The 21,060-nt window shown below is 43.8% G+C and overlaps 1 protein-coding gene across 1 annotated transcript in view; it reads left to right on the forward strand.

Annotated features, from left to right (window-relative positions):
- scap (SREBF chaperone) overlaps positions 1-21,060 on the forward strand; it is a 38,033-nt gene that overhangs the window by 13,069 nt on the left and 3,904 nt on the right. The window contains exons 5-15 of the mRNA XM_070835039.1: positions 807-1,027; positions 2,722-2,827; positions 3,285-3,457; positions 4,294-4,420; positions 12,667-12,779; positions 12,986-13,080; positions 13,441-13,539; positions 15,121-15,333; positions 15,819-16,204; positions 16,465-16,614; positions 20,440-20,641. Of these exons, the coding sequence (XP_070691140.1) occupies positions 807-1,027; positions 2,722-2,827; positions 3,285-3,457; positions 4,294-4,420; positions 12,667-12,779; positions 12,986-13,080; positions 13,441-13,539; positions 15,121-15,333; positions 15,819-16,204; positions 16,465-16,614; positions 20,440-20,641 (1,885 nt within the window). The remainder of the gene's footprint in view (positions 1-806; positions 1,028-2,721; positions 2,828-3,284; positions 3,458-4,293; positions 4,421-12,666; positions 12,780-12,985; positions 13,081-13,440; positions 13,540-15,120; positions 15,334-15,818; positions 16,205-16,464; positions 16,615-20,439; positions 20,642-21,060) is intronic.

Consider the following 21,060-nt stretch of genomic DNA (forward strand, 5'->3'; position numbering starts at 1 on the left):
TTTTCAGGAGAACTCGGTACAACTTTAGACAAAACTAGGGCTGAAACTGTTATTTACATAGTTAATCTTTTTGATTAACTGATTAAAAATAAATGATAAGAAATAATGAAAATAGATAAGAATCTTTAGATTAGTTGTTTTGCCTTACCAACAGTCCAAAGATGTTTGATCCACAATACACAAAAGTGGAAAAAAGACTCAGATCCTCACATTTGAGAATCTGCCAACACAATTTTTGGCTTTTTTTGTTCGTTTGGAAAAATGAAATGATTAATCGCCTTTCAAAATGTTAGGATTAATTTTGTAATGGATTAATTGTAATGACTTAGGCAGAGAATCAAGTGAATGTTGACACACAGCAGCGTGTTGAGATACTTTTGTGCCTGTCCTCCAGCACATGTTATGCAGTTCAAAGTCAAGCCATGAACCCTACAAACTATTTTGCCTGTGGCGTGAGAGCGAGTAAGAAAAACACGTATGACCTTCAACGACAGCTTCCAGCGAACCTTCAGTTTGTTACAAACTAAAGGTTGCTGTTTGTTTGACAGGCACACTTTACTGAGCACTGATATGAGAGCCGATTCATACGACAGTTTCTTGTCTCAGTTAATGAACTCTATTCTAGTTGTAAAAAACATTTTCCAAAGAATTAAGTTAACAAAGTACATTTCCCTCTCATCTTATTGCTCAATTATGTAGTTATATTGATAGCTGCACTTCTTGCTCAAATAGTAATTACAAGAGGAGCTTTATTTTGTTAATATCAAGACTTTTCCCCCGTCTTCCCCCTCTCTCTGCTTTATCAGCTCCGGGATTCGCAGTCTGGAGACTTTATGTCTCCAGGTGACAGACCTGTTTCCAGGGTTACGACGGATGCAGTCGGTGCTTCCAGAGCACGGCTGCCTGCTCGTTTCTCCCGGCAACTACTGGCAGAACCAGCGGGAGCTGTTCGACTCGGACCCCGACCTCCTCAAGACCATCCAGAAACATGAACCCAAAGGCCTGCACACCTCGGCCACGCTGCGAGGTAGGGCTGAGGAGACGGTGTAAGAGAAGCTCAGGGTTCCAGGAGGAGAAATGGGGGGGGAAATAAAAGTCAAGTGACCATAACCAAGCAGAACACACATGAAACTGGAAACAACCCAAATAGGATTACTTTTTTTTTTTTTTAAAGAAGACACAATATTTCCTGATTTTCCATAACTTGCTTCAGTAATTCATTACATTACCTGACTGACCTCATCTGGAATAGACTTTTCCCAATTCCATGTCTTTCCAGAAATTCCCTGACCCGTGAGCAAGAAATTGTTCATTTTACAGTCAGTAAAAGTAAAGATGAGGTTTTAGTACTCGCATTTCTAAAACCTGTGACCACATTTCTTTTCCTTCCCCAAACCCTCCTGGTGTTGTTCACTGTGCAGCATGATGACATTTTCCATGTTTTGGTACAAATACTCTTGTGTACAGTATTTCTAACACACCTCTAACTGGACTGCCTTGATCTATGACATGGATTGATAGACCGTATGATGTGGTAAATATCTCTTCAAACCTTTTAAGCCACCCTGTTTCACCTGATTATCATACGTCATATGAATGCCTCACTAATGTTTTGACTTTCATTGGTCTTTGACTCCCGCTGATATTTTATTCATTTGTAGAGAGCACTCTAATTTATGACGCCCTCAGTTAAACTTGTGCAATAAGAGCTCTATGTTGTCTTTTCTGTGCCATTAAGTGCTTATAAGACCCATCAAATCCAGTCTGAAAATGCATCCCACACTGGTACAGGCTGCCAGTGTCCGAGGTGATGGCCTGTCACTGAGTGTATCCTGAGCATCTGTGACACAAACAAGTCCATATCCATCTTATCTGTAGTAAATACAATGGCTTTGCCATATGAAGTTAATGATTGTTTAAAATGCTACTTGAAGGTGAAAAATAAAAGAGTGGAGTATATTCAGAGGCCTTTGTACTCTGCCTCATTGGAAGCCATCACTCAACAGGAGTAATCGTAGGGAGGTAGTGAGCAGGGGATTAGTGGTATCAGAAAGCTAAGAGGCTTTCATATTGACAGAGAACAAGCAGTTTCATTCCTTGGGAACTTATTGAATTCTCTTAAAACTTTCCCCACTGACATAGTGAACCAAATCACCCTGCCTGACTGGCCAAAGCCAGCTCAGCATTCTGCCTCACCCTCCAACTCAAGTGATTTAGAGGTGGGAAGCCTATTCTGAAGCTGGAGTCAGGGACAGCTTGGCTGCTAGTTGCAGTCAGACTGATCACACTCTTGTTCACACTGAGCTGGTGGAAGGCCAGTCATACTGGCTCAGGAGCCTGGATCATAAAGTATGCCCCCCACTCCCACCTCCCTCTTCATCTACGCAAATGAATACATAAACCTACACACCCTGTATGAATCATATCAAGATGAAATGGCACACAGCTTTTACTGATCATGCTTTAATTAAAGGCAAAAACACATGTTAAGTTGATTGCTGTGTATTTGGATAATTACTAGACTGGATACTAATGAGTACTATTACTATATTACTATTAACCACTAATACAGGAAATGGTCATTTACACTAATGTGTGTGTGTGTGTGTGTGTGTGTGTGTGTGTGTGTGTGTGTGTGTGTGTGTGTGTGTGTGTGTGTGTGTGTGTGTGTGTGTGTGTGTGTGTGTGTGTGTGTGTGTGTGTGTGTGTGTGTTGTTTTAGACCTGCTGTTTGGCGTCCCTGGGAAGTACACGGGGGTCAGTCACTACAACAGGAAGCGGGTGGTGACATACACGATCACTGTGGTGCTGTCCAGCTACGATGCAAGGTGAGAACACTTAAAATGCAGTTTAACTTACATTTCATATTTTCCTACTTTTTGCTCAGAAATCACAAGAAAGGCTGTTTCCTCTCTTGAAGAGTTCATTTAGTTTAGCGGTTGGTACAAAATATAGTTAGTATCATGTTTTTTATGCCCATTCCAAGAGACATGAAGGGTAACTGACTCATACAATTTTCTTTACACATCCCAGTATAACAGCATTACTGAGAGGTCTGGTGTTTTTAGACTGAGCCAAATTGAATAAAAAAAGCACGGGGTTATTTGACTGAGCTTCTCTTGAGCTGCTCTATTTTCAACTTGGATTTAATTTGATCAGACCATGAGATAGGGACTGCCAGTCATCGGCACCATGCGTTTCCTTACAGTGAATACATGTAAACAGTGAGTCAGTGACTGGGCTGTATCTGCAGTGCTGATGATCATGATCCCTGTGTGTATCCAGGTTCCTGGGAAGCCTGCGGGCCCGTCTGAAGCAGCTCCACCCGTCAGCCAACTGCAGCCTGAGAGACGACCACATGGTTCACGTCCACTTCAAAGAGGAGATTGGAATCGCTGAGCTCATCCCGCTCGTCACGACATACATCATCCTTTTTGCCTACATCTACTTCTCCACACGTGAGTCAAGCTCACCAGCTCTGTCTTCTGTATTTTGTTCCACCCCACTTTTCCCATCTGGCTTCCTTTTTTTTTTTTTTTTTTTCCCTTTTCACACAACTCGCACCACTTAATCTTTGAAATGTGTCAGAGATTCAGACTCACACCTACTGGGCCCTTGTGTACACTTGTGTATTTGTGTGCCAAGGTTGTTCCTGTCTGGCGCAGGGATAATCCTCACACAGGAACATTGTACACGGCTGTAAGAACGCACTCACCTCACCCTCAGCGACTTGCCAGTGCAAACATTAGTGCAGAGAACAAACACACACACACACTCAAAGTACACAAAATGAATATTCACACTCAAGCTGATTAGTTGATTCCTGTTTGGCACGTTTGTGCAAAAGTTCCCTAAAACTTGCTTGTAAGCAGTTTTCATTTTGATCTCATTTTTTATTTTAGTGTTGGAGTTTTTGTTTTCCATAGAAAACAACAAATAAATGGCAGTTTAGTTATTTTTTTGTAGTTATTTTTTTGGAATTATGTAGTAAGCAGAATATGTTTTATATTTTAGACTCTTCAAAGTAGCCACCTTCTGCTTTGCTGACAGCTTTGCAAACATTAATATTAATCTACAATGTAGAAAATAAAAATAAAGAAAAACCATTAAATGAGAAGGTGTGTCCAAACCTTTGACTGGTACTGTATGTCAAGAACTCTTTTTAAAGTTCATGTTTATGTTAATAATAAATTTGGTGTTTGCTGAAAATCGTCACACATGATTGATTACAACTCAAGTAATTAACAGTCATCAACGTATCTGTCCTTAACGTATGTTCTTTTCCCCCCTGCAGGTAAGATTGACATGGTGAAGTCGAAGTGGGGTCTGGCTCTGGCTGCTGTGGTCACAGTCCTCAGCTCCCTGCTCATGTCTGTGGGACTGTGTACACTGTTTGGACTGACCCCCACGCTCAATGGAGGGTAGGAATGCCCACGTTCTTCTACATACTTCAGTTTTGGAAGATTACCAAAGAGTTCTTACCTCCACGCTTGTTCATTAGCTTTCCTGTCTGTCAGCAGTATCCCACAACATTTTAGGGAAGGAAAAGAGAGCAATGCGGAGAGCTAGTCTTTCTTTTTTTTTTTTTTTTTTATTAGAGAATAATTAGTTTACCTTCAGTGGTTAGCCATAATGAGATTTTATCCAGACGTTCATGTTATTGAGACAGCAAAGCCTGATTTTGGTGACTTTTCCTCTAGTGCCACCGTGAGGTTGACATTTTTGGTTTTTAGCCAAATGTCTGAACAAGTACAGAATGGACTACAGTGACATTTGGTATAGATATCTATGGTGCCCTGAGGATGAATCCTGATTACTTATGGAATCCCTTAGCATGTCCATGTGTATCTTACAACTTTTGATGGAGGTGATTTTATCAAGACCAGCTGTAGCAGAAATCTGACCAGAAACCAGAACCAGAAATGGTTAATCTCCAACTTATCAGTGGGAGGAAAGAAAATGTAATTAGCCATAGTCAGAGGCAGTAGTTGTGTAGTCCTCATTCAGCTATTGACATTCAATTGTGTCCTGATAACAGACTGTTACATTTTCATCATTGTCTCTTATCTTATTCACAGAAAGACATACCTGCACACACACACTGACTTATTGGCTTCACTTTTCCTCTGAATAGACTTTACATGGATTTGTGTTGATGTTTACAACAGGTGGGCAAGGATAGTAATAATGATAATGATAATGGCAATATTAATAATAATATTAATAATATAGTAGTAGTAGTAATAGCAATTAAAGCTGCAAGCAGCGTTGGAGGGCCCTCGCACCCCCGTGCACGTCGTGGCGTGCGGCGGCTCCGTCCTGTTGCTGGACTCCGACCCTTCCACGCGATAAAACAGGGATTTTACCGAACAGAACATCAGTGCTTCTCTTCTACAGCTGACTCAATCAGTGAGTTTGTTTATGTCATTGTGTTACTTCGATGCTTTTAATGGTTAGTTTGGATCCAAAGAAATATTTATGTAGCACACAACAACACAAACATACTAACCGAATGAGGCAGCAGCAGAGCAGCAGCATCCTGTGTTCTGGGTGGTAAAATCCCTGTTTTAGTGAATGTAGTCTGGTGTGTGTGCAGAAAGCGATATAACGGCTGTTTGTGGTTAAACCAAAAGGATCTTCCAGGTCTCTCTCTGTAGGGATCCTTTCCATGATGCTGTCACACACTTAGAATAACACTCTGAGCCTGTCAGTGGATCAAACAAGCACTTTTAGTGGACCTACTGTGATCAGGTGCAGTTGGCAGTCGACTGAGGCAAACTGGACCAATTTGGACCAAAACAAGTTCCACTTTAATGTCTGACTGAGCTGCAGTGAAACGAGGAAAGCTTCAGTGTGACTGCAGGATTAGTTGGTTCTGTCATGAGGAAACCAGCTGGAGGTTCCTGCAGGGAGACTCTGACCCATGTGACAACGTGACACCTCATCGCTTCACACCGTCGCATACTAAGAGCAGAAGATGGGCTGCATGTGTCGTACATCCTGATCACACGCCTGAACACAACACAAGCTGATTTGTAACGCTGCAGTAGGAAATATTACATTATAATTCTGGTTGAAATAACCCATTTTTGTTTGTAACCCATTTTTTTTTAAGGTTTCCTTTAAAAACAAATGTGTCTGAGTGCTGTTCCCTTTGTGTTTAGATTTTTTTTGGCCTGTAAATGCACCAGTGACAATATCTAATTATATGAAAACACACTTTGTCCGTGACTACTCAATTTAAAAGAAGAGCTGGAGCTGGAGGCAGGACGTGGTTAGCCTAGCTTAGCATAAAGAGTGGAAGCAGGGGGAAACAGCCAGCCTGGATCTGTCCAGAGTTCAAAAACACACCTGTGAACACCTCTAAAACTCATAGACGAAAAGACGTTGTGTCTGGGTTGAGTGTGAACACAAACAGAAATGTAAAATTAACACAGTGGTTTCAGGGTGAGTTACGTGCTGGAGTGACCTCATCTCACTCTTGGAGAGAAAGCTAAATAGCACATTTCTGAAAATGTTGAACTGTTTCTTCATGCTACAATTAGACAATTAAATTAAAATGACATGTCATTTTATTATATGATACATATTATAATATTATAATATTATTTTTATGTGCAACATTAAATCAAATCAGATCAGCTGATACTCAGTAAACAGTCCTTGATTGTATCCCAGTATGATATGAACAGTAAGACACCAGTCTGAAGAGTTCTGAACGATGCTCTACAGAGGAACAACTACACAGGAAATCAATATTTAATTTCTAATTGAAGTTTTTATTTCAAATTATTTCATATTTTTTGTTTGTTTGTTTTTTGTATGTTGGATAAACCGGAGTACCTGGAGAAAACCAGTTTAAACACAGAGGAACAGATCAGATCCTGTCAGGACATGAAACTGAACCTCCGTGTCTTGTTTCACGCCGCCTTCTTGTTCTTGTACTGGCGGCGGTGTTTCGGTGTTAGAGCTTTCTTGAAGCGCCTCCACAAAGATGGCTGGCCGGTGACTTGGGCCTCCCCCAGTGGGGCGACCTCATCAGTGACTTGGCCCTCCCCCAGTGGGGCGACCTCGTCAGTGACTTGGCCCTCCCCCCGTGGGGCGACCTCATCAGGGACCTGGGCCTCTTCAAGTGGGAAAACCTCCTTGTTGACTTGGGCCTCCTCCTTTGGGGCGACCTCCTTGTTGACTTGGGCCTCCTCCAGTCGGGCGACCTCTTCGGTGACTTGGGCCTCCTCCAGTCGGGCGACCTCTTCGGTGACTTGGGCCTCCTCCAGTCGGGCGACCTCTTCTGTGACTTGGGCCTCCTCCAGTGGGGCGACCTCTTCTGTGACTTGGGCCTCCTCCAGTGGAGCGACCTGGGACTCCTCTGGAAGGGCAACCTCCTCTGCGACAGAAGTGTTCTGTGGTGCATGGAGGTCAGTTGTGATCAAGTTGTTTACCTTTGAAATGGGGGTTTTTCCAATCTGCTCACACACCTGGAGCATCATTGGGTTTTTGTAGGTATCAACTTGTTTCTGCAGTTCATGCGTCTTTAGTTTGAAGACCAACAGAGAGTCTCTTTCGCCTTTCAGCCTTTCTTCCAGGCTCAGGACTTTGGTGACTCTCTCATTAAACTCAAGCCTGAGTTCCTCCAGTTCTTTTTTCAGGAGGTCAGCTCTCTGCCTTTCAGCTTGGACTTGATCTGTGAGATCTTTGATCAGGTCGTCTTTGTTGTTGTTCGACCCGTCCAGGGGCTCGGCTGCGAGGGCTGTGGAGGAGAGACTCTTGATTTCCTGTTTGAGCCTCACCACCTCCTTGTCTAGATCGAACCTCAAGCTCTGCTGCTGCTTCAGTTTCCACTCTGCTTCTTCACGCATGTACTTCTCATTGTAAGAAGTTTGCTGCTCCCTACGTCTCAAACCTCTTTCATAGTGAAGGTCGGTTAGGGCTTTCTGCAGACGCTGCTGCAGAGGTGGATTCCTCCCCCAGTAGTATGGAGATGACTGGCCACCCTGGTGGTTTTGAGACAACTGGCCACCCTGGTGGTTTTGAGACGACTGGCCACCCTGGTGGTTTTGAGACGACTGGCCACCCTGGTGGTTTTGAGGTTGCTGGCCACCCTGGTGGTTTTGAGGTTGCTGGCCACCCTTGTGGCTTTGAGGTTGCTGGCCACCCTTGTGGCTTTGAGGTGGCTGGCCACCCTTGTGGCTTTGAGGTGGCTGGCCACCCTGGTGGCTTTGAGGTGGCTGGCCACCCTGGTGGTTTTGAGGTGGCTGGCCACCCCGGTGGTTTTGAGATGACTGGCCACCCCGGTGGTTTTGAGATGACTGGCCACCCCGGTGGTTTTGAGATGACTGGCCACCCCGGTGGTTTTGAGATGACTGGGAATCCCAGTAGTACTGAGATGACTGGCCACCCCGGTGGTTTTGAGGTCGGCCGCCACCCCGGTGGTTTTGAGGTGGCTGGCCATCCCCGTTGATTTGAGGTTGCTGGCCATCCCCGTTGTTTTGAGGTGGCTGCTCCCTCTGGGTGTTTTCATGAGGCTCTCTTGCATCCATCGGAGCAGGAGAGACCTCATTGGACTCCCAATCCATATTTTCGACAGCGCTGCTGCCATCAAACAGGTAGTGTAGCTAGTAACTCCTGTTTTTCGTCCTCCAACTCCATGATCTCTCCCCAGGTGAGACCCGCAGGCAGCATTGCCTCAACTGGACTGCTGTTGGCTTTCATTGATCTTCTTAATGGAACCGATCACAGTTGTAGCGGGTTTTCAATGGTTGTTGAAGTGTTCTTCGAACGGTGGTGTGTCTCGGATGTGTGGTGAACGTGTATCTCTCTCTGTCTATCTCCCTCAGCTCAGTTTGGGTTTCGTCTCTATTTATATCGATTCAACATTCTGGAAGCCTCTGAGGTCATCAGTGACACCCTCAGCCAACATTCTGGTTACTTACAAACTTGTTTTTGTTTGAAAAATAGTTTTTCCAGTATTGTTCATCACATAGAAATATCTCAAGACAAGATATCTCAAGATATCTTGTGTATATGTCAATGGTTGCAGGAGTCCTTTAGGAGTTTCTGAGAGCTCTGGAAGTGGCTCTGCTATGACTTTTCATATCCGAAACTTTAAAAATGTCCGATTTATTTATTTCCTCATAGAAATGAATGTGAAAAATTTTCAACATTCCCATTTCTTCACCCGACTTCTAGCCCTCACAGCACAGAACTCCATTGAAGCTTTAAAACGTTCATCATCTCTCCCTCTTTCAGCACATACCTCTACCTCCTTTGTGCCATTCACCACTTCATCACAGTCGTCTTTTAAAACATTTTTAAACTTTTTCTCATTTTACATGAGTGTGTATGTGGCCGCGCTAGAGTGGGTGACGTCATCGCTAGAGTGTGGAGGAGCGGAAAAATCACATGAAACTTTTGTCTTTAACTCGCTGGTTTGGCCGAACCGTTTCACCCACAGTCACAGTTTATCACTCAAAATGTAGCTTAAGTCTTTGGACACGCAGTCATGTGACTCACAACACACAGAAATGCACGCAGCATGTCCCACAAGCCTCGGAGCGACGGGAGCACCGACCGAATGCCTCATTGACTGCCATGTTAAAATGACAGAGGAGGGAGAGAGAAACACTTCTCTTGCGCTCATTTCACCAGATAGACGGAATTTTTCACCACCACCAAAATGCAATTCATTGGGGAAAAGGAGGAGGAGAAGAAGAAGAATAAGAAGAAGAAGAATTCCTTGCATTTCAACTATGTTTTCGGCCCCCTGGTTGCTTGCATTTCATATATTTTTTTTCAGCCCCTTCGTGCTCGGGGCCTATGGGGTCCGTACACCTCTTGGTTCTTGGGTACTGGCACGTTTCCTCCCTTGCACGTTTTTCCTACTCACATTGCTATAGGGTCCTCGCACCGCTTGGTGCTTGGGCCCTAATTAAATCTGCAAGCAGCGTTGGAGGGCCCTCGCACCTCCGTGCACGTCGGGGCATGCGGCAGCTCCGTCCTGTGCCGGACTCTGACCCTTCCATGCGGCTCAAAATGTTCATGTATGTCGGACAGTGCGTGAAGGAGTTACACGTCACTTCCTGTTCCCATGTGGCGCCAGAGAACAGCCACTAATCACGTCTTATATTCCAGTATATGAAGTGTTGACTACACTGTGAAAATGTTGTGCAACTCAAATGATCATTGCCATAGATGTGTTACTTCCTGTTGCCACCAGGTGGCGCAATGACTGTGGTCACTAATTGGCATCTAGATGTCTTCAGGTTGGGACTCTTATTAAGCGTGACAAGTTTGAAAGAGATTGGATAATGTTTGCTGAATTCATAGCAGAGCCGGACAGTCATCAAACTGTATCAATTTGGTGAAGATAGGACCTTGTACAGTGGAGTTACAGCACTTTTAATGCTCATGGCGAAGGAAAATGTATTATCGAAATCGCCTGTTCGTCACGGCAACAGCTTTTGACGGAGACTCGCGGTGTTCGCTCCAGACCAACATCAACATCTTGAGGCTTCCCTGACCAAATTTGAAGTGGATCTGATCAACTGGCTGGCCTTGAGCCATCATATTGTAAAACATAGCATTTCATGTCACCACCAGGTGGCGCTGTGACTGTGAATGAATATTGACATGTAGACGTCTTCAGGGCGGGACTCTCATCAGACGTGAAGTTTGGTGCTGATTGGACCATGTACAGTCAAGTTATTAACAACTTCCTGTTTCATGGCGAGTCATGGTGAGACACTGAACCTTTAACAGCTCGCCACGCCCAAACCGTTAAAGTTTTGTAGAGACCTTTAATAACTTTTCATCGTTGATGCCTTCTCTACCTGCTGACCAAGTTTGAAGTCGATCGCTGGAACCCCCTCGGACTAGTTAGTTAATTTACGTCCCCTGTAAATCGCCAAAAATGCGTGAAAAATCCAATATGGCTGACTTCCTGTTGGGTTTAGATCATTGCTCCAAGAGACTTTTTGTGTTCGCCTTGAAGAGATATATGAACCCTCCGAATTTCGTACATGTACATAAAACGCAGTTCCGGGGCTGAGTTTAGGTGGTGCTACAGAGCCATTTTGTCACACCCATTTGCGAAACCTATGAAATACGTAATTTTTCACCACGACTGAATTTTCTGCAAACTTTCATGACTTTTTGTGCATGTTTAGGCAACCAAAAATGCAATTCATTTGCCTAAAAAAGAAGAAGAAGAAGAATTCCTTGCATTTCAACTATGTTTTTGGCCCCCTGGTCTCCTGTTTTTTTTCATTTCACGTATTTTTTCGAGGCCTACCTGCTCGAGGCCTATGAGGTCCGTACACCTCTTGGTTCTTGGGTACTGGCCCGTTTCCTCCCTTGCACATTTTTCCCCCACGCAGTTTCAATAGGGTCCTCGCACCGCTTGGTGCTCGGGCCCTAATAACAACTATTTGTGTAGCACCTTTTAAAAACAGACTTTACAAAGTACTTTGATAGACAAAGTAAACAGGATACTGGAGGAGCAATAGAACATCAGAGGGGCGCACAGTGAGGCCAAACAAAAGCAAGGATTGCAATGAATTTAGAACAGGAAGAAAAAAGGAAGAGACAAAAGCAGGAGGAAGAGGGTGGGAGAAGAGATAGAGGGCACTGGAGCATTAAAAAGTGCAAATATAAATACATACACGTAGAAATAAGAGCAATGATAAAAACAATCAAAATAAAATTATATAAATTAATAAAAGAGACAGAGTAAAAACACATAAAAGGACATGAAAAAGACACCATGATGTAAAAGCGAGTCTGTAAAAATAGGTTTTAAGAAGTGATTTAAAAGAAATCACTGACTCTGCTGCCTTATCTCCTCAGGCAGGTCGTTCCAAAGTCGAGGGGCCCTGACGCACGGTCATCTTTAGATTTAAGCCTCAGCAGTGTAATGGGGATGAAAAAGAGGGGACATTGTGTCTATGTGGGTGGAAGTTCACAAGGGGGAGGAGATATGGTGATATTGCCATTAAATCGTTGTCCAATCATGTGAGGATTATTAGAAAGCAGACATTGTGGCGTGACAACGGCACTCTGCTGTCCAACCACTGACCAAGACCCCCGCATGCCCACCATTGGCTGTGCTTGTACTTTGTGTGTTTGCTTAAAGACACATCATGGTCAACATCACCAAGATATGCATGCAAGCTATACTTCCTGCTTGCTCACGGTTGACTCCACACGTGTGTGTGTGTGTGTGTGTGTGTGTGTGTGCCTGATGTAACGCCCAGAGCTGGTGACTCCTTTGTGACCCAGTTATACACTTACTTTTACTGTACAAGCTTATCTATACTAATCTCTTTGTACACTAAAACAGAGGAGGAAATTCCCAGCTGCCAATTGTTGATAAATAATGTCATTATCTTTTTACTCTTCGGGACTGACCTTATTATTTATCCGACCTCACTGTAAACACTCAGCTCCACGGTCACACTGGTCACTCCTACGGCTCAGCTTCTGGTAAAGTGAATGGCCACTTAGCCATTGTGGGTGACACATAAAAGTGTGTTCCACCAAACTCAGCGTTACTGCAACAGAGGCATCGACTAATGATCGTTTACAGTATATATGCTGTACGCAAACTTACACTGATGAGAAGTCATTGTTATTCCCGTCTTAATTGTTTTTTGCTGTTTTCTGTCCACAGGGAGATTTTTCCTTACCTGGTGGTAGTGATCGGCCTGGAGAACGTCTTGGTCCTCACCAAGTCTGTGGTGTCCACCCCCGTCGACCTCGAGGTCAAACTCCGCATCGCTCAGGGTAAGAGCAGAAAGTGTTTGTTTCATGCTCAGCAAGAGCAGCAACCGGATGGCCATTAATCATTACATTTATAACTTCTACAAGTCACCTAATAGTTTTCCTGTTCTCACACACTAACAAATGTTTATGCTGGAAGTGTCTTCCAGCATAAATGGGAACACTGAGCATCTGTTGTTGGTTTATTAAATGATGGTGTTTTCCTGCAGGCCTTAGTAATGAGAGCTGGTCTATCATGAAGAACATGGCCACTGAACTGTGCATCATCCTCATTGGATATTTTACTCTGGTGCCAGCTATCCAGGTAACAGAATTATGGTTGAATAGTTGCATCAGTAAATACAAAGTATAGGAAATAATAGTTGCATATGTCTCTTATACTGAGACAGAGCATGTTTATGCAGTGTGAATACACACATTTAGTACGTCTGCCATCTTTATTTTTACACTAGGCATGTGTGTCCTTGTGTGTGTATGTATGTATGTATGTACTGTTACCGATAAATTGCGTCTTTGCTCATGTTTATGACGCAGCAGTGTGTTCTGCTGTGTCATACTGGCTAGGATTGTAACACAGCTTGTGCCCATTTGTTACAATGAGAAATGCTCACATGCTTTACCTGCGTGCTGGTCTAATGTCTCCACTGGTTTCTGCATGTTACAGGAGTTCTGTCTGTTTGCTGTTGTGGGGCTGGTGTCTGACTTCTTCCTGCAGATGTTCTTCTTCACCACAGTGCTATCTATAGACATCCGACGCATGGAGGTGAGAAGTCTCACACATACGACCACCCAAAGCTCAGTGTGATCCTCCCCAACATTTCAGACATTAAGAGGTGTCTGAGCCCTGAGCGGGCTCTTGACAAAGGAAAATATCTCAAATGTGAACATGAAGATAAGATGAAAAGCTCGAACACGAGCAGTTACAGGTCATATCGAGGTCAGACAGCAGCCACAGGCCCACATACATTCAGCACATAGTTTGCAGATTACTGTTTCTCCACACGTGTACTTGTTATTTCAAACCTCCTTCTGTTCCGTTTTCCTGTCACACATACTGAAACCTTTCATTGGTGTTTAGCTCAGTGCCCTGTTTAAGTCAGCATTCGGACCCTAAGCTTTAATCTAGTGTACTGCACATACATTCAAAAATCTGGTTTCAATGCTCTTAATCCTTAATTGCTGCAACTAACAAATATTTTCATTGTCAACTAATCTGTTGTTTTTGTTTGTTTTTGGGTTTTTTTTCTTTCAAAAAAGCAAATGCTCAAGTTTGAGAAGCTGTAACCAGATATTTGGCAATTTTCTTGATTAATCAGTTGACAATCAATTAAACACTAGAGCTGTACACTTGCATGTAGAGAAGAGAAGTTGAACTGGTGATGATTTTGGCAGGAATCAAACTCAGCTTGCTGTTTGGCCTCGGTTCATTTGTAGAGCTCATTTAAGAACAAGCGTTGAACAAAGTGCTTTACAGACATTAATGAATAAGTAGAATAAATAATTCATGAGAAACTCATAATAACACATTACAGAGAACACATGACTGTTTTCATGATGAGTATTAAAAGGCTAAAGGAAAATGAGATAGATCTTTAGAGAGGTTTTAAAGATATCAGTGGAGGAGGAACCAGCTGCAAGTTAAGGAGGTGTGACTACATGGAGTGAATTACAGTGGTTGAAAGAAAAGGATGACCTATGGTCTTCAAACTATGACAGTGTATTAGGATCATTGTAGGCTTAAAGAAAGGAAGAAGTTAGGGAAGCAGGAACTGGGGCAATATTCTGAGAAAACAGAATTTCTGAGATTTACCACATGGAACCACGTGGCTTTACTTTGCACCTGCGGTGTGATGGTGTTGGTCTCTTGTTAATCTCAAAGTTTAATGCCAAAGTCATAATCTGAGAACATTTTGTTTCTTGTGAATTTCAGAAACGTTTCTCATAATATAACCCCCCTCCCATAGCTTTGCAATATATAGATTTGACCCTAATTCACCATTGAACCAAAACCTTAATGGACACAAATTATTTATATTTTGCAGAGGATTTCTCTCTCAAATTATAGACCAGAATCAAAGGTAGCACACATTTCTTGCATGGGATTTACACACAGTGACAGATGCCCTACATTGTTACTCGTAGTGTTGCAGGCCTGAAGATTAGGACCTCAGATTGGTTCTGCTTTAGCTGTAGAAGCTTTTTGCCAATCAGAATTTTACAATCCTCAGTGCCGGTCTTAAGGCAGCTAAAACAACATGGATTGGCACATTTCAGCAATGCAAGGTGTTTGACGTTTGTAGAGAGCCAGTCAGTGCCAGTGTAAACCACCTCACTCCCCCCCCAGCTGGCTGACTTGAACCGCCGCCTGCCAGCTGAAGCAGGTCTGCCGCCACCCAAGCCCGGCCCTCTGCGTCCACGCGAGGTCCCCCCTCCCCCGCGACCGTCCCCCCACACGATCACCCTCCAGACTCCGGCCTTCAGGAACCTGAGGCTTCCCAAGAGGCTGCGTGTGGTGTACTTCCTGGCCCGCACACGCCTGGCTCAGCGCATCATCATGGTGAGAAGATGTCACACACAGTCTGTCATTTGTTTTGTATTGCTGTCTTCTTCTGTTGTGCCTGAAGTCACTGTGTTACTAATTGCATTCTCATTGTGTTAATGTCAGAAAGTCTGAGAGGAGCATTCAAACTGTCAAATATTTGTTATTATGCCGCCCCCTCAAGCTGACTTTAAGTGTTCCAATGCGCTAAAGTGGATTAAATAGCTGTGCAAGTGAACCAAATTAACTAGTAACTGAAGAGCGCATCCACATAAGCTAGCTGAATATGGAAAAAGTAGTTTGAGCTTTAGAGTTGATGACGTTTCTCTGCTGGTTGTGACACACTGATAATGTATGTCACTAACTGATTTGTTATGAACGTTGATAAAAGAGAGATAAGGAAAAAATGCCAGATGATCGAACACTGTGATATGATATAACACCGTACGTGTCTCGATGTGACGCTGGGGGTGATCGTTATCATTCATTTGCCCCATCTCCAGGTTGGCACGGTGATCTGGATCGGCATCCTTGTCTACACCGACCCGGCGGGAATACGCACCTACCTGGCGGCGCAGGTCTCTGAACAAAGCCCTCTGGGAGATCCCGGAGGGGGTGGTTTGCCCCCTCACCTAGGGGTGGCCCCCGTGTTTCGCGGAGGAGATCCTACCAGCACCCTCAGCATCCACCCTGCACCAGATCCAACTCCTCTACCAGAGAACCAGTCACAGGGACACCATGGCTCAGCCAGGGCAGGGGCCCTCCCCCAGGCCCCGCCCGCTGTGCCCCAAATCACCTGGGGGGCTGAAGACGAGGAGGGCTGGAGGAGGCTCTCCTTCAGGCACTGGCCATCACTCTTCAGCTATTACAACATTACTTTAGCCAAGAGGTGAGTGAGGCTGAGGAGTCATTCAGTGTTCACCAGTCACAGTAGGAGACAACTCTGAATTTGGTTCTCACCTGAGTGGGTCAATCTTATCTCTTAAATCCAAGGCTGTCCTTTGCCTGTTTGTTAGGGTGAATCTGCAGCGTGCTGCGATGGAAAACATCTCAGAAAAAGTCCTTGTCTCATTCAGTGATGGCCGTATCCAGAGAGGACCCTCAGGTTTTTCAATATCCTTCAATATCCTGCCGTGTGTCCTGTTTCAGGTACATCAGCATCCTGCCCGTCATTCCCGTCACCGTTCACCTAACCCCCCAGGAGGCCGTGGAGACACGTCACCCCCAGGACACAAGACACCCCCCTCCTCCCGTCCCCAAAGTCTCTGCAGATCTACAGACAGACCTCACCCTCTACAAGTTAGTTCTAAGACACACGCACACACACTTTTCCACCTGAATTTAAAGAATGAACAGACCTCTTAACCAGGGTGTTGTATTGCAGAGTAATGATCTGGTATCATTAAAGTTGTGATAGTTACATAAAGTTGAAAAAGTTGAGTTCATATCATTGGGACAGTGCCTTTAAAAGCTTTCAGCCCTCAGAGCTTCTCTTTTATACACCGATTAAAACATAAATGGTGATAGACATTTTACTGCATGTCTTTCCAGCAGTGGCTAGTTTAAAAAAACAAGCAAACACACACCCAGACTAGCAGAAGCAGCGTCACAGTAGTTAATGGTCCTTGGCCTTGAGTTTCCACCAAGTTGTCATTGAACTGATTGCACCGTGAAGAGTGAAACCTTTGCAGTAGTCTTCACCTGGAGGGAGAGCAGTAAAGTAGAATAGATTCCACAGTGATCTGGGGTCAAGGCCAAGGCCATGGACAGTCCTCACACTCGCTGTAACACAGACAATTTAAATCAGTTTACAAACTAAATATGTGGGATACTGGTGAAGTGGAAGTAGAAGAAGAAAAACATGAAAGAGCCCGCTGGGATGTTTCATGGGGTAAAATGTGTGTAGGTGTAAACTGAGCTCTGCTGGAAGAAGGAAATAAAGAAACTGCATGTTTGAATAAGGGATGCATGACATGCACTGTGTCAAGTGTCACTGGACACATTGTTGTCTCAGATCCAAATCCAGATGAGGAAACGGCACAAAGAAAAGGGAGGATGCTTGTTTTCTCTGCCTTCGGCACGTATTCTGTCTCTGACTAGACCAGCCTGGCCGACTGGTTGCTTTAGATACTTTTGATCTGTGATATAATCACATGCAAAGTGACCAGAGGAAGCACAAGAAGTAGTGACAGCTTTGTCCTTGAAATCAGGGATTTATCTTTCTAAGGCTTTGGGATGTTGGCGATCGTACTGTGTTTATCACAGAAGGAAATTCAGTTGTCCCATAAATGGCTTCATACACTTCTTTGTGAGCATTACAATGTTTTCTCCTTTCCTGCTGGCACAGTCTCACCTCTCCAGCATCAGAGCCCCCACTGTGCTGTGTTGCGTAAGGCAGTGTGTTGGCACCTTGGCTGCTAAGTGAAAAGCTGAGGCCTTCACTTCATCTTTGGACAGGAGATACGAAGGCTATCAGCTGAAGTTAGGTCAGGGTCACAACCCTCACAGCGGGGAAGTGGCAGATGAGTTTATGGCTTGTTTAGACGACCCTGAGGCAGAGAGAAGGCCAGTGTGATAAAAGTGAACATGCTGTTACCACCACATTCAGAGCAGGTTGCAACACAGTGACACACACACGCACACACAGTTTCAGTATTCAGTTCTCATTCTGTCATTCTCTCTGCATTTTTGCTAGATCACTGCAAATGTCTGCCCTTCCCAACCTCCTCCTGCATTACCATTTAGATTTGTTTGAATTTCCAGTGTGTCTCTCAGCACGTGTTCATGTTTGTTGAAAGGCTCCGTGGCGTGGTTCACAAGCACACGAAAATCTTAACCTCAGGTCGGGAGTAAGAGAGAGAATGAATTAGGATTTCCTCCTGAAAAGGAGAGGAGAGTGCGCTTATCTTCCGCCTGAGGAATGACTCGTCAGGTTTGGTGATTCTGTGTGAACTTCTAACATCACATGAGGTGTTCAAAAGTTGCTGGACGAAATCATTATCACAATTCATCATGTGCCTTTTGTTTATAATCTCCATTTCTTTTCTGAGACATAAAACAAAGCAGTCATATGGCCTGGCCAAAAATGATGTTGCTTTTATCAGCATCAAAACTGTTGATTAGAATAATTTGTTCCACGTGTTCAATCCTTGACCTGAAAAGGTTTTAGAGCCCAGTGATCCCAGTGATTCCAGTGATTTGTGCTGTTTGAAATGAATGACCCAAAGTTATGAATAACAGACATATTAACTTGATGACACTGTCTAATGTCTCTAATGTCCCATCAGTGCCTATAGCAAGCTAGACAGTGTGAGCTACATCTATTTAAACTGGAAGAGACAAAAACATATTACTGTCAATATTGTAACAAAGCAGGTTAGCTTTTAAGATCTTTAACTCTAGAAGTACTAGGTGTGTTTCCTTGTTCATATTTCACCACATAAATATATATCAGCAAAGAGACATTGTTCCAAATCACCAGCACCTTTATCTTGTTTTATCTGCCATAGCGACATCCAGGAGGACACTTTTGGTGCCGAGTGGACTTTTGACTGTGGGGTCAAGTATAACCTGAACGTGCACTTTGCACGAAGGTGGAAGAAGGACTCAGATCTTGAACTTAACAATAACACAGTGAAGAAATACTGTGTTAAGTTAAAGTCTTAAAAGTACAAAGGTTTTAGCATGAAAATATACTATAAGCACTAAAAGTAAAAGTACTCATTATGCAGAAGGGTCCATTTCAGAACAATGTATATAATATTACAGCATTCTAGTTACTGCTGCATTAGTGGGCTCATCACTTTGATGTTGACGCTGGTAAAGGTGGAGCTACTTCTGACTACTTTATATACTTTACCTGCTGGGGAGCTTGTGAATTTCTCCCCTGGGGATCAATACAGTTTTATCTTAATCTCTAACTTTACATTATGATAAATCTGTTAATTGTTTTTTGTGTTATTAAGCTGAATCTGCAAAGTAACTAATAACCGTTATCAAATAAAGTAGCAAAGTAAAAAGTACAGTATTTACCCCTGAAATGTAGTGGCATAGAAGTATAAAGTGGCAGAAAGTGTATTTCAATATTGTATTTAAGTCTTCAGTAAATGTACTTAGTTACTGTGCACAGCTGACTTTGATGGACGGCTCCTATAGTGTGAGTGTTCACTACACACAGTTTGTTATTTGGATGGGCACAAATCAAACCCGTCCTCCTGCTTTGTGTTCTCACCTTTCACTCCTCGTTCTCTTACTAGAGGTAACAGGTGCAGATGGTAGATGACCCCAGGACACATGTTCTCATAGCTGCCTTGTCTTCATGCTAGCAAGAGAAGAACATATTTGTTGGTTTTTACATCACATAGCACCAGTTTTAGCCAGACCGGGGGCCTTTTGTTGTGTCATTCCTTCCCCTCAGTCCCTGTGCGCTGTCTGCCCCCACAAAGCTCCCCATCTAATGGCTTTTTAAATGTCACATCATTCCTCACACTTCTGAATTCAGTATGTAGTTGTAGCTTTGTGTTTTTAAAAGGTGAGTTTTATTTGCACAAAGCAGCAGGACTGGTCTTGCAGGCAGAGTTAGTCACACTCGTCTGGCAGGTTTCATCATCACAGTTGTGCCACATTCCACAGCAGGTAGGAGAGCAGGCAGATGTCAGGCTTTTCCAGGAGGGAAGTTCAGCACAGTAACTACGGTTAGGTTTGGAAGGCTCAACCTGCAGGGAAGTAGCTGCACAATATGTTTTGGGGACACTGAGCTCTCAGGTATCATGTTATGTTGTTTACAAATTTATCTCTTTACTTTTTAGACACATGTGCAGTATATTTGTCAAATAAACTTTAGAGACTTGGTAGATCAGTGCATAGAACACTTAAAACAGTGTGGATTATGTCTTAAGTTGCCCACCTGAAAGTATCACAGACGTTTAACATAAGGTCAAAAGGCAAAAACGTACAAATATAACAAATAGAAAAACACAAATATAAAGATGTGGCCATGAGAAGGCTGTGGTGGTACTGGGCAGGTGCGTGTGTGAATTAGCAGAATGGTGTAAATGTTGACCACAGTGTTTATCTGAGAGAGAGGCTTTATTTGACCCCTCCTTTGTCCCTCCCTCTGTCCAGGGTGGCAGCTCTGGGCCTGGCAGCAGGCGTCCTGCTGGTTCTGCTGCTCTTCTGTCTCTACCGGGTTCTCTGCCCGCGTAACTACGGCCAGAACGGTGTCGCTCACGGGCGCCGGCGCCGAGGGGACCTGCCCTGCGATGATTACGGCTACTCTCCACCAGTCAGCGAGATCTCACCACTGCTGCTGAGGGGCCACAGTATGGTGAGCGTTGACTCCGATAGAGGGCGCACACACATGGATGATATCATCACATTTGGTATCAAAGTCCTCCAGTGATAGTTGTCTAAACATCTCGGGGCACAATGCAAACAGGACCTGCTAACGTGGCCTACTTTAAATGGCGCCAATTTGGTAAACAAATAGGTAAACTGCTATAAGCTAAAACAACTATTAGAATTACTGACCAGCTCAGCTAATGTTAAAATCACTCCACCGTCCTTAGAGAAATAAATCCAGCCTGAATGGAACTTTTGTCTGTATTTCCCAAATGCAGCCACACTCCAGACTACAAAAACAGCAGAGAAAATCATCTTGTGTTGATCGTTTTGGTAAATTTATTTGGGATCGGTAGGCTGACTAACATCTGTGGCACTGATGAAGATGTCTCAACATCTTGTCAG

The sequence above is a fragment of the Pempheris klunzingeri genome, chromosome 8, assembly GCF_042242105.1.
Source record: "Pempheris klunzingeri isolate RE-2024b chromosome 8, fPemKlu1.hap1, whole genome shotgun sequence".
Lineage (NCBI taxonomy): Eukaryota > Metazoa > Chordata > Actinopteri > Acropomatiformes > Pempheridae > Pempheris > Pempheris klunzingeri.